This window comes from Podarcis filfolensis (assembly GCF_964270895.1).
Source record: "Podarcis filfolensis genome assembly, chromosome: 16".
NCBI classification, from domain to species: Eukaryota; Metazoa; Chordata; class Lepidosauria; order Squamata; family Lacertidae; genus Podarcis; species Podarcis filfolensis.
In genome coordinates, this window is record NC_139620.1 from 20,707,099 (window position 1) to 20,723,762 (window position 16,664).

At 47.4% G+C, this 16,664-nt stretch overlaps 1 protein-coding gene across 2 annotated transcripts in view; it reads left to right on the plus strand.

Moving 5' to 3' along the window:
• Positions 1 to 16,664, plus strand: part of RBM19 (RNA binding motif protein 19) — a 105,315-nt gene that overhangs the window by 54,884 nt on the left and 33,767 nt on the right. For both annotated transcript variants that reach the window (XM_083589936.1, XM_083589935.1), the window contains exon 22: positions 16,106 to 16,211. In XM_083589936.1, the coding sequence (XP_083446062.1) occupies positions 16,106 to 16,211 (106 nt within the window). The remainder of the gene's footprint in view (positions 1 to 16,105; positions 16,212 to 16,664) is intronic.

Here is a 16,664-nt window from a genome sequence, read left to right on the forward strand (position 1 = left end):
TGCCCGGGCTACTTCTAAACAAATTTCATGTAGACATCAGCTCCGTGTGAATCACCTATGGGATGTGCAGGGGGCTTATATTAACTTGACCTTACAATGCATGTACCAAGAGTATCTGTATCTGTAATATAAATGGGTGGTGAGTTTGGGGGTGGGGTTTGGTCACTATTAGTATTATTCATTTATTATTATTAATAATCTTTATTTCCATGTCTTATTTTGTTAAATCTGCAAACAAAGAAACAAATGAACGAATGGTAGAGTTGGAAGGGACCCCAAGGGTCATCTAGTCCAACCCCCTGCAATGCAGGAATCTTTGGCCCAATATGGGGTTCAAACCCACGACCCTTAGATGAAGAGTCTCATGCCCTGCCGATGGAGCCATCCCTGCAGGAATGAATGAATGAGTGAGTGAATAAGCAAGTAAATAGAATACGGCTGCGGGTGCCAAGCCAGTTGGTGGTTAGATTTTTAAGTGGTTTGGAAATGCTTTTGTTTGTTTGTTTGTTGCATTTATATCCCACCTTTTCCACCAAAGAGCTCGATGTGGTGTACATGCTTATCCCTCCCCCCAGTTCGTCCTCACAACAACCCTGTGAGGTAGGTTAGGCTGAGAGGAAATAACTGGCCCAATTTCACCTACCCGGTGAGCTTCATGGCTGAGTTGGTATTCGAACCCTGGCCCCTCAGGTCCTAGTCCAGCACACTAACCACTTTGCCACACTGGGTTTTAAAGTGGCAACTCGCAGCTGCCCTGCCACTGCCTTCAGGGAAGGCCATGGCTGGTTTGGGAGGGTGTGACTGAGGAGGGAGCCTATTTAAGACCCTTCCCAAGGCAGCTCCCGCCATCCTTTGCTAAGCTTGAAGACACACACACAATTTGAATGGGCTGCTTCTTCCCGTTGTGGAAAAAACCAGCTTGTTCTTCTGTGCCACATCGGAAGAGAATGCTTTGCAGACAATCAGGTTAATAATAAAGATTTATGGAGGGGAGCACTCGGTGTCGTCGGAATGTGTTTGTTCTTTTCATTTCTGCTTTTTCTGTTTTTTCTTACTTGTGAAGTCCCATGCATGCTGTTGTGAACGCAAAATGTGCCACGGAGACTGGGGGGGGGGAGGTGGGCAGGTTGGGGAAGTGGAATTGCTGAGCAAATCTGTTCCAATGGCTCGTTTGCCATCTGTGACTCCTGGATTGCCTTTTAAATCCTCCAGAGCTGGCTGGAAACTTTCTTTCCCCCTCCCTGGCTCCATCCTGTTGTTCTTGCTTTGGATTGTCTTTTTGGAAGATGGCAGATGCAGAAGAAGGGAGATTGGAGAACAAGGCGCAGCCACGGCAGCCGTGGGTTGTTGGGCCATTCAGTGAAGGTGTGGGGTTATGTGTGTGTGTGTGTGTGTGAGAGAGAGAGAGAGAGAGAGAGAGAAGATTAAGGATAGCAAAAAGAAAAGTACCGTATTTTTCGCTCTATAAGACGCACCAGACCACAAGAAGCACCTAGTTTTTGGAGGAGGAAAACAAGAAAAAAATATTCTGAATCTCAGAAGCCAGAACAGCAAGAGGGATCACTGCGCAGCAAAAGCAGCAATCCCTCTTGCTGTTCTGGCTTCTGGGAAAGCTGCGCAGCCTGCATTCACTCCATAAGACGCACACACATTTCCCCTTACCTTTTAGGAGGGAAAAAGTGAGTCTTATAGAGCAAAAAATACGGTATATCTTCATGCCAGTGCATAGTTTAAACTCTGCCACTCTCACAGGAGGCAGTGATGGCCACCGACTTGGGTGGTTTTAAGAGAAGGTTGGACATATATATCCATGTATTTTGGGTTTATGGACTGCAATAAAGCTGTGTGGTTGGATATACAGTGGTGCCTCGCAAGACGAATGCCTCGCAAGACGAAAAACGCGCAAGACGAAAGGGTTTTTCGTTTTTTGCGTTGCTTTGCAAGACGATTTTCCCTATGGGCTTGCTTCGCAAGACGAAAACGTCTTGCGAGTTTGTTTCGTTTTCTCTTAAAGCCGCTTGAAGAGGTGCAGTTGTGACGGACCGTGCTTCGCAAGACGAAAAACATCGCAAGACGAAAAGACTCGCGGAACGAATTAATTTCGTCTTGCGAGGCACCACTGTACAGTGGTACCTCGGGTCAAGTGCTTAATTCGTTCCGGAGGTCTGTTCTTAACCTGAAACTGTTCTTAACCTGAAGCACCACTTTAGCTAATAGGGCCTCCTGCTGCCGCCGCGCTGCCGGAGCAGGATTTCTGTTCTCAACCTGAAGCAAAGTTCTTAACCCAAGGTACTATTTCTGGGTTAGTGGAGTCTGTAACCTGAAGCGTATGTAACCTGAAGCGTATGTAACCTGAGGTACCACTGTATCCCTAGAGGAAGAGGCCATAACAGCTACTATTCCTGATGCCCTTTCTCTTCCTTCACATCTGGAGGCAGTGAATGCCTCTGAATTACCAGTTCCTGCAAACTGCAGGGTGGGTGTGTTAGGATATTTCCGTTCCACCTTAAAAGGGTGCAGGATGTTTGTATAACACCCTGCGTAAGTTCCTGTCTCACAGGATGTTTATGCTATATGTTCCTTTCGATTTTGCCTGTCTTGCCTGAGCAGTCGGAGGAGACGGTCATGATTTCTTTGTTCTGACCAATGCCTAATAAACTGTATATATGCAGTTCTGCTCTCATGCTGTGCAACTTCTGTTGTGTGAATTCTGCTGAAAGAGTGTGCTCTAAGCCAGAGGCTTAGTGTCGCTGAATTGCTGATATTGCCTGACTACGGGAGGTCGATGGATCGTCCGGCATCCGAGCTTGGGGCTCAGATGGACTCTATCTCCCTGGCAGTATCCCAACAACAGGTTATGGGCCCAGATTCACGGCACTTGCAGGAGAGTAAGACAGCGACAGACTGCTGAAAGGTATGTTGGAAAAGCGAAAGCAGAGGCTTTTCTGTTTGCCGCGGAAGACGTCTTTGATGTCCGGCTAAACTAATTGGCCTGGGAGCCGAGCCAAGCAGGCTTCGTGATTTATGGGTGCCAAGATAAGGAGTCTCTGAAGTGAAGAAGACTCACGGCTGATGTTAAGAGGTGGAATGGAGTTTTTCCAAGCCTCTGAAGCTGCTGAGTGTCCAAAGTTAAATCGGGACAATTATGAGACCTGGGCAAGATGGTGTGAGAGTTTGCTGCGTCAGTTTGGAGTCTGGCATACTGTATTTGAGCCCACTCCAGTTCCTCGGACAGAGAAATGGCAGGGCCAGGATTCGAAGGCCATGGATATTATTGTCTTATCCGTCTCTCTGGAGGAAATAAAGACGCTTGCTGGAAATCTCACGGCACGTGACATGTGGGATGCTTTGAAAAAGGCCCACCAGCCAATAATCCCAGCCCAGTGTTTGAATGCATCGGAGGTCCTGGCTGTTTCCCAGAATGCGAGTGAATGCAGAGATGCCGAGGGCACCGGTTGCAAGCTGCAGGGGGAGCTGACTGTGATGTCATCCCAGGCAGCATTCCAGCCTCCAGGGGGAGCCAAGGAGTCGGCAGCTGAGAGCTCTGTTTCTCGTGAGAACCAAGGTCAGAGCCTATGCAAAGGCCGGAAGACCAGACGTAAACAGAGCAAGATGTTTCCAGATGGCCCGAAGCAGAAGGGGAGTGGAACGCCAGTGGAAAACAAGGCTATGTTTGCTGGCACAGCTCCACCAAAGGCTAAAGGCACGTCTGATGGCCAGGAGCAGGGGGGCAAGTTGCAAAAGCCCACGCCAGTGGAAAACAAGGCTTTGTTTGCTGGCACAGCTTCACCAAAGGCTAAAGGCAAGTCTGATGGCCAGGAGCAGGGGGGCAAGCTGCAAAAGCCCACGCCAGTGGAAAACAAGGGTTTGTTTGCTGGCACTGCTTCACCGAAAGCCAAAGGCAGGTTTATTGTGGATTCAGGATGCACGCGACATATCACCAAAGACCGCCATCTGTTCTTCTCCTTCACACCTCAAGATGGAGAGATCCACCTGGCTGATGGAAGGACTTTGCAAGCTGCAGGAGTTGGGACTGTGAAACTTGCAAGTTTGCATACTACCATCAGAGATGTACTTTTTGTTCCAGGAGCTGCGGACAATTTGCTTAGTGTCCCACAGCTCAATGGGCGTGGTTTTGAAATTACCTTCAAGAGGACTGTCTGTGTCATCAGAAAAGGCAAAGAGGACATTTTGCATGCAAAGTTGTTGGATGGTTTGTTCTGTCTAACTTATGATGATGTTCCTGTTATATCTAATGCTGATACTTGTTGTGTTGCACAAACTAACAAGGTTCTTCATGCAGGTTGCATTCATGATGCACATCGAAGATTTTGTCACCTCTCTTGGCAAGCGCTAGCCAAGATGCCTGGGTTGGTTGAAGGTTTGGACATCAAACCTTGTAAATTTCACATGAAATGTGTATCTTGTGCAGAGAACAAGGTGAAGGTTGCTCCAAAAGGCAAGGAGTCTAGCAGGCAGGCTTCCAAACCCTACCAGCTAGTTCACGCAGACCTGGTTGGTCCACTTGCGCCCTCTTTGGGAGGAGCAAGGTACTTCATGGTTCTAATTGATTCTTTTTCCAGGTACATTCATGTGTTTATGCTCGAGCAGAAATCGCAAGCATTTCCTAGGTTCAAGGCATTCTGTGCTTGGTTGGAGAATGCTCATGGTAAACGTATTGGCTGTCTGTTTACTGATCGGGGCGGGGAGTTCACTTCTCAGCAGTTTGAAGCTTTCCTGACTGAGAAGGGAATCCAGCATGACTTGTCAACGCCTAGATCGCCATGGATGAATGGGCTTGCGGAGAGAGCAAATCAAACGTTGCTGCAAGGAATAAAAACCTTGTTGCATGATGCCAACCTCCCTGAGAAGTTTTGGGGGGAGGCTCTCTCGAATTTTGTTTATACTTTTAACCGCAGACTGTCATCACCTATTGGCTGCACTCCCTATGAGAAAATGTTTGGTAAGAAACCTAACACCAAGCACTTGAGAATCTTTGGTTCTGACATGTGGGTACACACCCCACAAAGCAACAAGCTTGGGAAGCGTGGGGCACATGGTTTGTTCATGGGGTACGATAAAGGTGCATACAGAGTATGGATGACTAACTCAAAGTCCATAAAGTTCACAAGGAGTGTTGGGTACAATCCTAAGTGGGGGGAAAATGTGGGAATTTTCCAGAGTTACCCAGAGGAGGATGAAGGTGATGTGAAGAAAGCAGATCATGCTGAGAAAGCTGAGGAAACTGAGGATGATGATGATGATGATGATGATGATCAGAGTTCGGATTCCAGTTCAGTGGGCGGCGCTGCTGCTGCTGTCAGTGACAGTGATGACACAGCAGACTACAAGAGCGCAAAGGCCTCAGTCAGACCATCTGATGCGTCTGACAATGAACTGGAAGAACCACTGTTCACCATTGGTCACTTTTCTCCTAAGAAGGAGGAGATGAGTCCAGAAGACTTGCGTCTGGTTCGCAGGTCTGAAAGGGCGACCAAAGGCAGACCTCCAAAGAGATTTGCTGATGAGTTTGCTAAGACGGCAACTGCTGTTCTTAGTAGCTCAGAGAAGGTGTGGGAACCTTCAAGCTTCAAAGAGGTCCAGGAGTTAACCTCTAAAGATGCTGAGCCTTGGCTTAATGCCATGAAGGCTGAAGTTGATTCCTTAAACAGGAACCAGACTTGGGAGCTGGTACCGGTAGTCCCAGGAATGAGACTGGTTGGCAGCAAATGGGTCTTCAAGGCCAAGACAGACCAGAATGGCAAGGTTGTCAGACACAAAGCCAGATTGGTTGCCAGAGGTTTTTCACAGGTACCAGGGCAGGATTACCACGAGACCTACTCACCCACGGTCAAATATGAGAGCATTCGACTGATGCTCAAGATCGCTGCGGAGGAGAAACTGCATGTTTCCCATCATGACATTAATACAGCTTTTTTGTACGGGATTTTGAACGAGCAGCTGTACATGCTTCCACCTGATGGGATGCAGATACAGAAGGGAATGGTCTGTAAACTGCGGAAATCCTTATATGGTCTCAAGCAGAGTGCCAGGTGTTGGAACACAAAACTCACTGAAACGTTGCTTTCTCTAGGTTTTCACCAGGGCAAAGCTGATCCGTGTGTGTTTGTCAAGGAGGAGGGGCAAAACAAACTGTATTGTTTATGTTTTGTTGATGATCTTCTGATGTTTTGGAAGAATCAGGCTTTCTACCAAAGCACCCTAGCTCAGCTGAAGGAGCACTTTGACATGAAGGATCTTGGTGAGGTATCCAACTATCTTTCTCTGCAGGTGGAGAGGGACCAAGCAGGTAATTTTCTGGTACACCAAACACAGAAAATTGCTGATGTATTAACCAGGTTGAATTTGGTTGATGCAAACCCAGCAGACACACCGATGGTGACAGGTTACCAGGTAGACAGTACTGCTGAAGCGTTTTCTGACACAACGCTGTACAGATGCATTCTAGGCAAGTTGAATTTCATTGCTAGATGTTCAAGACCTGACATTGCTGTAAGCACTAACCTGCTTAGCAGACATGCTAACAATCCTACTGTTCGGGATTGGAAAGCTCTGAAGCGCATAGCCCGGTATTTGAAAGGGACTATGCACTACAGGCTGAGGTTCACCAGTCAGAAGACTGGAGGTCTTGAAATCTTTGCAGATGCTAGTTTTGGAAGTGACACCACGGATGGTACAAGCACGTCTGGAGTATGCTACATGTACAACCACTGCCTGTTTGACTGGTTGTGCAAAAAGCAGCCGACAGTTAGCCTAAGTTCCTGTGAAGCAGAACTCAATGCTCTGTCATTTTCACTCATGGATTGTGAATGGTTGATGCAACTGTTTAAGGACATTGGGGTTTCTGTGAAATGTCCTATACAAGTGTATCAAGACAATAGATCTTGTTTGGCTTTGCTGAACTCGGAGAGTTGCAAGCAAAGAACCAAGTACTTGCAGATTAAGCTACATCGTGCAAGAGAGTGTATTCAGAAAGGACTTATTCAGGTGTCCTACATGCCAGGAAATGAAATTCCTGCTGATCTGTTGTCTAAGGTTGTTAACAGAGAACAACTGAAGGTTTACGCACAAAGGTTGCAATTGGGTTGAACCACAGGTACTACAGGTTACACGGAAAGGGGGAGGATGTTAGGATATTTCCGTTCCACCTTAAAAGGGTGCAGGATGTTTGTATAACACCCTGCGTAAGTTCCTGTCTCACAGGATGTTTATGCTATATGTTCCTTTCGATTTTGCCTGTCTTGCCTGAGCAGTCGGAGGAGACGGTCATGATTTCTTTGTTCTGACCAATGCCTAATAAACTGTATATATGCAGTTCTGCTCTCATGCTGTGCAACTTCTGTTGTGTGAATTCTGCTGAAAGAGTGTGCTCTAAGCCAGAGGCTTAGTGTCGCTGAATTGCTGATATTGCCTGACTACGGGAGGTCGATGGATCGTCCGGCATCCGAGCTTGGGGCTCAGATGGACTCTATCTCCCTGGCAGTATCCCAACAGGGTGATAGTGTTCTGGAACTCAGGTCCCATTTGTGTGTTTCCCATTGGGGCATCTAGTTGGCCACTGTAAGAACAGAATGCTGGACTAGATGGGTCATTGGCCTGATCCAGCAGTTCTTCCTATGTTTGTATGTTCTTAAATACCCATTGTTGTTGTTTTTTTTAAAAAAGGTGATTTTGTGTGTGCGCACTTGTAAATCTCTCTTGAGGCTTTATTGCAGTCAAGTGCAATTTTGTTAAATAGATGCATGCATTTGCAAGACTGGGTGAGCAACTCACCTTGCAGATTTCATTTTGTTTCGCTTTTGATTTGCACACCCTTTTTCTATATTCTATATTCTAAACTATACACAAGGCGGCTTAGAAGCTGAAAAAACAACAAAAGAGACAGCAAAAGATCACATACCCAATAACGATCTGATCCAATGCAAAAAAAAACAAAACAAAAAACCCCGCAATAAAAACGTAACTTTAAAACCAACAACTTATATAAAATAAACAGCTTACATAAAATAAATAAATAAAACGGCTTTAATCAAATCAACAACCTATACCAAATAAACAACTCATATCAAATAAAGAAACATTCAATAATCCATTAGAATATAAAGTAAAAAGGTAAAGGTACCCCTGCCCGTACGGGCCAGTCGTGTCCGACTCTAGGGTTGTGCGCCCATCTCACTTAAGAGGCCGGGGGCCAGCGCTGTCCGGAGACACTTTTGGGTCACGTGGCCAGCGTGACGAAGCTGCTCTGGCGAGCCGGCACCAGCGCAGCACACGGAATGCCGTTTACCTTCCCGCTATAAAGCGGTACCTATTTATCTACTTGCACTTAGGAGTGCTTTCGAACTGCTAGGTGGGCAGGAGCTGGGACCGAAAGACGGGAGCTCACCCCACCACGGGGATTCGAACCGCCGACCATACGATCGGCAAGCCCTAGGCACTGAGGTTTTACCCACAGCGCCACACGTGTCCCTTAGAATATAAAAGCAAACAGTAAAATTAAATTTCAAGAAATAATAGTAATTAAACAGTTTAGACCTAACAGAATAAAGAATTACTCAACAATAATCGATAAAATAATGGCAAGTCACAATGCATAAAATACCACAGAGCATACAAAACCATGTAAAAGGGTCAACTTGAGAAACAGGGACACACAACTTATGAAATTTTTTTTTTAAAAAAATAACCCCTGTACTCCTCTCTTCCCAGCTGCTCCTCCTTTTCTCAAAGTCATGGTCTAGGAAAGGCTCTTAGGGGCAAGGCAAGTGGAAGAAGCCATGGTGGCCAACACAAAATCTCTCTCTCCTCTCAGATCCACTTGCCTGTCAGAAAAAAAAGAAACCATTCTGGGCTAGCTGGGCCCGAGGGCCTTCCCTTGTATAATGCAGCATACATGTTGTGCGTCTCACAGTGCATATTTGATAATGCCTATTAATAGGCATGAGTCGGAGGTGCGGGAGAACCTTAGGTCCAGGGGTCAAATGTGACCCTCCTTTCCTTGCCCTCTGAGGAGCACATCCTTCAGACTGGAAGAGGTTCCCCCACACCTCCCCAGTGCACATAAAATCCTTGGGGGTTGTTATATCCTTCTAAGTCGCACACAGGAAGCCCACGCCTTTAAAAAGAAGCAAAGTACCGTATTTTTTGCTTTATAAGACGCACCAGACCACAAGACGCACCTAGTTTTTGGAGGAGGAAAACAAGAAAAAAATATTCTGAATCTCAGAAGCCAGAACAGCAAGAGGGATCGCTGCGCAGTGAAAGCAGCAATCCCTCTTGCTGTTCTGGCTTCTGGGATAGCTGCACAGCCTGCATTCGCTCCATAAGACGCACACACATTTCCCCTTACTTTTTAGGAGGGAAAAAGTGAGTCTTATAGAGCAAAAAATACGGTTTTCGCACATTTTATTTTTTTGTTTATTGCATTCATATCCCGCATTTTTCCTCCCAAGGAGCTCGAGACGGCATACATGGCTCCCTCTCCTCCATTCCCCACGACAACCCTGCGAGGTAGGTTTGGCTGAGTGGCAGGGTCACACCCAGTGAGCTTCAGTGCTGGGGATTCGAACCTTGGTTCTAGTCTGACGCTCTTGCCACCGCACCACACTGCATCTCTGCTGTGCCAGGGTTGTTGTGGTGCATGCCGTTGAATGCCCTGAGTTGCATGTTCAGTGCTAGGACCCTTTAACAGATTACTGTCTAGCCTTGCGCGCGCGCACACACACACACAGAGTATCCAAGTGCACCCCCTCCCTGTTGCCACCTCCGCGCATCTGCATACAAACAGGGGCTTGTGCACATTTTAGCTGCCAGAGCTCAAGAGGCCCATAATTATTCCTGGGTTCCATGGAGGGGGGGAGGTTCCCCACCCCCCCGGTGTGCACCCTTTCTACTCATGTGCGCACAGACCCCCAACCCCATCCCATGCTACAAAACAAATTAGGAACGTGAGAACTCTTCTTGTTGATCAAAACATAAATTATTCTTCACAGGCAGGGCACATTGTGCTCTGGAGAGGGTAATTGGTGCCTTCTCCCACTCCTCAAAAGGTGAACATCGTAATTGGAAAAGAGAGGTGTTAGCGGCTTGCTTGGGCTTGGAGAGGAAGGGGGGCATTAAAGCATCCCCCCCTCCCCTCCGTTTTTTTCGCAGCTTGGGGATGTCAATGGCCATGTTATGGATTCTAATTATCAACACAGTGGGGGAGGGAGGGGGGTGTCCCTGGACAAGGAGTCCTTGGTTACCCCATTGTTCCCCCTGGCTCAGTGGGTAAGGAAGCCTGCTGGAATCTTCTCTCCTTCATGTGGCTGCCTAGAAAACAGTTGAGTCCCAAAAACCTCCCCCCTTCTCTCTCTCTCTCTCTCTTATATACAACCCTCGCTCCCCCCATATATACTTTTGGGTTATAACTGCAGCCCTGTTCTCACTGAGGTCATCGACTTGGGTCAGGACTGTACCGCTTCAAATTGCAAGCAGGAGCTGTCATAATTTGAACACTCTTCCATGGAAAGAAGGGAAAATCCCTTGCATCTAGAAGAGTAGAATCTTGGGGAAGAGGAAGCTGTTTTTAACTAACCCAAACCAGAGGTTAGTTTTAGAACTATGATTTAGGGCAATGTTGCTCAAACTTACAGGAATTGTGTACTCCTTTTGAGAGTTTATAGTCTTACCGGCATACTCCCTTCTCAGGTGAAGACAATTTGGGTGTAGTTTTATAGCGCTGTCTTATCTTTGTATTGTTTTTGCCAGCTTAAAAAAAACACCCCAAAACCTAGGATGAAGTAAAATAAAACAAATTCTGCCATGTGCCCATTAAATCCCTTCTGTGGACCCCGGGAGAAACAAGCCAGGGTTGTTAACCATCGTTTAGAAGTTGTCTTTGTTTCACTAACCTAAATTATAAGTTTAAGGCTGACCACAGTTTACATCTGCGTTTGGGTGTCACCAAACACTGGTTACTTCAAGTCGGAAGTGAAAGCTTACAATCTTGTGGCTGCAGCAGAGGAGAATTGACAGCACATCAGGATAAGGCCTCTCTGTTTTGCTACTAGAGATTAGCGTGGCTACATTCTTGGATGAGACCCGAAAGGGCTTGATTCAGACAAACAGTGGCGTGCTTAGAGGTTGGCAAAACTGGCCGGTGCAGACCCGTATGTTTGTGCTCACACAAAAATAATCTGTCAGACTGTGGGATGTATGACATATATGCTTGTGGTGATGCGCTGCCGCTATCTCTGTGAGATCAAAGGCAGGAGAAGCTTCCTGTCATTCTCACACTGCGGCACAAACGCATGCAGTAAAGTGGATTTTTTTTGGGGGGGTCCCCCAAATGCAGCTCCTTGCCCAAGGGTCTAAGGGACCCCAGGTCCTTTCTCTGCAGGCAAAGTTTAGCGAGAGCAGTCAGCGTTTGGGTCCAGGTTCTTAACCTCACCATCTTCATTGTAGAGTGGTTCAGACAAGAGACAACAGCCCTTCCTTGTAAGTAGGGGTGGGGGGCCGCAGAAAGCAATTCTGGCTACCCACTCCATTGTGGCTCACAGCATCTATACTCTCCTCCACAATATTTAGCTGACGTATGAAGAAGCTTTGCTTCTGCATCACTGCATACGTGGGGTCATTTCACATCCTGGTCAAATACTCCACGAGTGACTTAGGAGCCCTTGATACGGGGCAGAAAAAGGGAATCGGTTCTTTATATGATGCAGAATTAGCTTTTGGAACTCACCGCCCCAAGATGGGGTGATGACTGCCAGCTTAAATGTATTTGTTTCTGTGTTACTTATTTAACAAAATTTATATACTGCTTCATTGTATTAAAACCTCAAAGCCGTTTACAAAAAAAAGGTATTAAAAATTATTTTTATTTTACTTTTTTATTTCGTGGAATTATAGAATGGTAGAGTTGGAAGGGACCCCGAGGATCATCTAGTCCAACCCCCTGCAATGCAAAAATGCATCTGCCCCATATGGGAATCAAGCCTGCAACCTTGCTGTTATCGGCACCAAGCTCTAACCAACTGAGCCATCCATATATATATCCTAGCTTTTCTTCCTCCAGGAAGTCCAGGTGGCATACATGGTACTCCTCGCTCCCTCATCAGTTATTCTCCACAACAGCCCTGTGATGGAGTAGATTAGGCTGAGAGACAGTGAATGGCCCAAGGTCACCCAGTGAGCTTCATGGGCAGAGTACAGATTTGAACCCTGGTCTCCCAGGTCCTAGTCCAAAATGCTTAAGCACATTGTACCTTCACTTTCAAATTTAATCCATTCCGGGAGTCCCTTCGACTCCCGAAACAGTTCGAAAACCAAGGCACGGCTTCCAATTGGCTGCAGGAACGTCCTGCAACTAATCGGAAGCCACGCCAGACATTCGGCTTCTGAAAATCACCTCCGGTTTTTGATTGTTCGGGAGCCGAAACATTTGAGTTCAAAAGCGTTCGGTTTCCGAAGTTCCACTGTATACAGTGGTACTTTGGGTTAAGAACTTAATTTGTTCCGGAAGTCCGTTCTTAACCTGAAACTGTTCCTAACCTGAAGTACCACTTTAGCTAATGGGGCCTCCCGCTGCCACTGTGCCACCGCTACATGATTTCTGTTCTCATCCTGAAGCAAAGTTCTTAACCCAAGATACTATTTCTGGGTCTGAGTCTGTAACCTGAAGCGTCTGTAAACTGAAGTGTCTGTAACCCGAGGTTCCACTGTACTGTACTGGCCCTTATCAGTAAAAAACAGTTAAGTACAGATACGTAAAAAACATTCAAAGGATAATGAAAATAATCCATAAGATAAAAAGTGAGAGATTAAAACATATGTAAACATTCTCTGTGACTGGTAGACAGGTAACACAAATGTTTTAAATGGGTGCCAAAAAGAAGTGTATGCAAAGTGTCAACAGGCAGGGAGTTCCAACGGGTCAGTGCTGTCACACTCGAAGATGGCTTCAGAGGCAGATCATATGAAACTGCGGGTGAGAGATCTATCAAGGGTTCCGAAGTCAATCATGCGCTGTCCTTCCATGCCGGCAGAACGCCCAAAGGGGTGTTGTAGGAGTCTCAACTTTGCAGCCGACAATGACCCGCTTAACAACAAAGGCCCTCGGCTTCTTGTTTACTTCCTTCCTTCCCTGACTCCTGGAAGATTACGTGCAAGGTTCCCGCTGCTTTAGCCTCCCGACAGCGCTGCTGATTCTCCGAGGCCGCCGCTGCCTCTCCCTTGTTTTAGTTTGTTTTGTGTTTTCGTTAATGCTGCTTTCAAAGAAAAAGAGGGAGGGAGGCAGGGAGAGGGGGGAGGCTCAGAGGAGGAGGGAGACGTGCAGATTCATTTTGAGGCTTCATAATGCCCTACTTACACACGGCGCATCCCGAGGAAATTCGGCAGATGGATGCCTGGTCATGCTGGCAGTGCAGCAGGTTAACTCCCCGGATTTAGCTTCTATCATTTCACGAGAGCGTTTACGGCACTTTACCGCGTTTATTCCCAGCCGGTGCACTGGCCCAGCCAACTGCCGCCCCCCCCCAACCCCGCCCCGCTAGCGTGGAGATTGCTGGAGAAAAATATCCCCCCTCCCTTCTTATTCTGGAGCCCATGCATTAAATATTCATTGTTCCCAATTTGTGCATAGGTGTTGATAAGCAGACCTGGCGAAGAAGCGACTAGTTCTTGGCAGTGGGGGGAAAACATCACAGTGGAATTTCAAGGTGGAGCAGGGGGGCAGTTAAAATCTATGGGACAGGTAGGCTGCTGCCCCCACCCTGGTACCACATGCACACACTGGATCGTAAAGCGAGGCGTATATAATTCATTGGGCTCTATTTATGCATTTATACCTTGCCTTTCTCCCAAGTTGGGACTCAAAGCGGCACCCAGCATTTGCAAACCACATTACAAATGCAAAGCAATAAAAACAAACCAGTTCAAAACAATAGTTTTGGGCCCAAACCATATAGGGCAGGGGTTTTCAAACAGTGTGCTGTTGCACCCTGGGGTGCCATGAATGATGGTCAGGGGTGCTGCGGGCAGCACTGGCCTCTGCCCCTCTTTCCTTCCCTCCCTCCTCTGATGCCCTCTCAAGTCTCTGCCTCCCAAAGGCTTGCACAGCTGTTTGTTGCAGCAGCCCTGGCTCCAAGCTCTGCTGGTGAATGGTGCGTCTGGGGCTGGCCAGGGGGTGCTGGTTGCCAGGAGCTGAGGCAGCATCAGAGTAAGCAAACAAGCGGGTGAGGAAGCCCAGCCAGTCCACCAGTCTTTGCTGTTGGGAATGTTACAGAAAGGTAGCCGTGTTGGTCTGCCATAGTCAAAACAAAAAAAAATTTTTCTTTCCAGTAGCACCTTAAAGACCAACTAAGTTAGTTCTTGGTATGAGCTTTCTGACGAAGTGTGCATGCACACGAAAGCTCATACCAAGAACTAACTTAGTTGGTCTTTAAGGTGCTACTGGAAAGAAAAAATTTTTTTTTGTTTTGACTGTTGGGAATGGACAGGCAAGTGGGAGGCCAGGCAGGCTGGCGGTGTGCTGGCCTTTCTGGTGCTTGCTGTGTGCTAGGCCTGTTTGGGAGCTGAGTGCCCGGTGCTGAAGGGGAGCCTTTCCACCATGCAGGCCCAGCAGCGCCCGTTGCTGCCACTGCTGCCTCCCCAAGTAAGGTGTTGGCCACATGTTCACCTTTGGTCAGTCTCCGTTGGGCCACTAAAGCTAGGGGCATCCTCTTCCAAGGCCCCTGTGGGGCAGTATGAGGAGGCAGCTCTCTTTGGGGCGGAAGGGGGCAGCTCAGAGACCAGGGGCAGCAGCAGCAGCTGCCCAGAGGACTCCTAAGGAGAGGGGAGAAGAGAGGAGGCCGAGGAAACGCTCCACAAGGGAGGGTGTTCAAAAACGGGCCAGAGGCTGCCAGCTCCGCAGGCATAGCTGGGCTCCTGAGCCCCACAGGGGTGTCACAGAAAGAATGTAGATGGTCAAGGGAGCCGTGGATTCAAAAAGGTTGAGATAGGGCTTTATAGGTCCACAAAGAAAGAACTCGCTTCCCTACAAGGGCTGGGGCTGGGGGGTCTTTTTTCAGCCTGTGGGTCACATATCCAACATTCTTCGTCCACTGTAAGGAAGGCACTTGCTCTAGCAGATAGGTGGGTTGTCCATGCATTAGAACAGGGGTTGGCAACCTAAGGCCCAGGGGCCGGATCCAGCCCAATCAACTTCTAAATCCGACCCGCAGACGGTCCGGGAATCAGCGTATGGCCCGCGGACGGTCCGGGAATTTTTACATGAGTAGAATGTGTCCTTTTCTTTAAAATGCATCTCTGGGTTATTTGTGGGACCTGCCTGGTGTTTTTACATGAGTAGAATGTGTTCTTTTCTTTAAAATGCATCTCTGGGTTGTTGGTGGGGCACAGGAATTTTATCATATTTTTTCCCAAAATATAGTCCGGCCCCCACAAGGTCTGAGAGGCGGTGGACCGGCCCACGGCTGAAAAAGGTTGCTGACCCCTGCATTAGAATCATAGAATTGTAGAGTTGGAAGTGGCCTCAGGGGTCTACGAGTCCAACCACCTACAATGCAGGAATCACAGCCAAGGAATCACAGACAGACGGCCATCTAATCCATGTTTAGAAACCTCTGGTGAAGGAGAGACCCCCACTTTCCGAGGGAGTCAGTTCCACTGTCTAACCACTCTTACCATTAGAAAGTCCTTCCTAACGTTTCATGGGAACCTCTGGATGCCAAGATGGCAGTGACTGCGGAAAGCAAAATGCCGCTTAGAGAAGGATCTGAAATACTTTCCTTCAAGCTTGAATTTGTTTTGCTCTGGATGGTTTTATTTGATGTTTCAGTGTGTAGTAAACTGCTTTGAGATTTGTTCTTTGAAATATGAAGCGGTATAGAAATGAAAATAACAACAAAAAGGGCTCCTGGACACCTAGGTTTAAGGTGCCATTTGGCGATTAGATTATATATCTTGAGTTTCTAACGCTGCCTGTGAGCATGTGTTGAAAGAGAGGTAACCCTCCCCCCTTTTTATGCTCTTGATTATTTATTGCTTTTGATTTATTTGTTGTTCTTGTTCTCTCCCTTGCTCCCCAATCCCCTGCCTTTAGTACCTTTGGAGAACTGAAAACCGTTCGCCTGCCGAAGAAAATGGCTGGAACAGGAAAGCACCGTGGTTTCGGTTTCGTGGACTTCCTCACAAAGCAGGACGCTAAGGTGAGCAGTGAGAGGCGCTTTGGGTCTGTGGCTGATCTTGGGGTGAGATCCAGTCACGTGCCGGCAAATCCTATCTGTGCATTTAAAGCTGATATGGTGCTCTTGCGTGACAATTAAGGAAGGTAACGGGGAAATTCCCTAGAAAGTGTGGGGGTCACACTTGTTTCGGCGCAGCATCACCTAATCTCCCCTGCAAACGAATCAGGGCGAAAGCCAGGGTTGCCTAATCCACCTCCCAACGAATCATAGCGAATTACCGTATTTTTTGCTGTATAAGACTCACTTTTTCCCTCCTAAAAAGTAAGGGGAAATGTGTGTGTGTCTTATGGAGCGAATGCATGCTGCGCAGCTATCCCAGAAGCCAGAACAGAAAGAGGGATTGCTGCTTTCACTGCGCAGCGATCCCTCTTGCTGTTCTGGCTTCTGGGATTCAGAATTTTTTTTTTCTTGCTT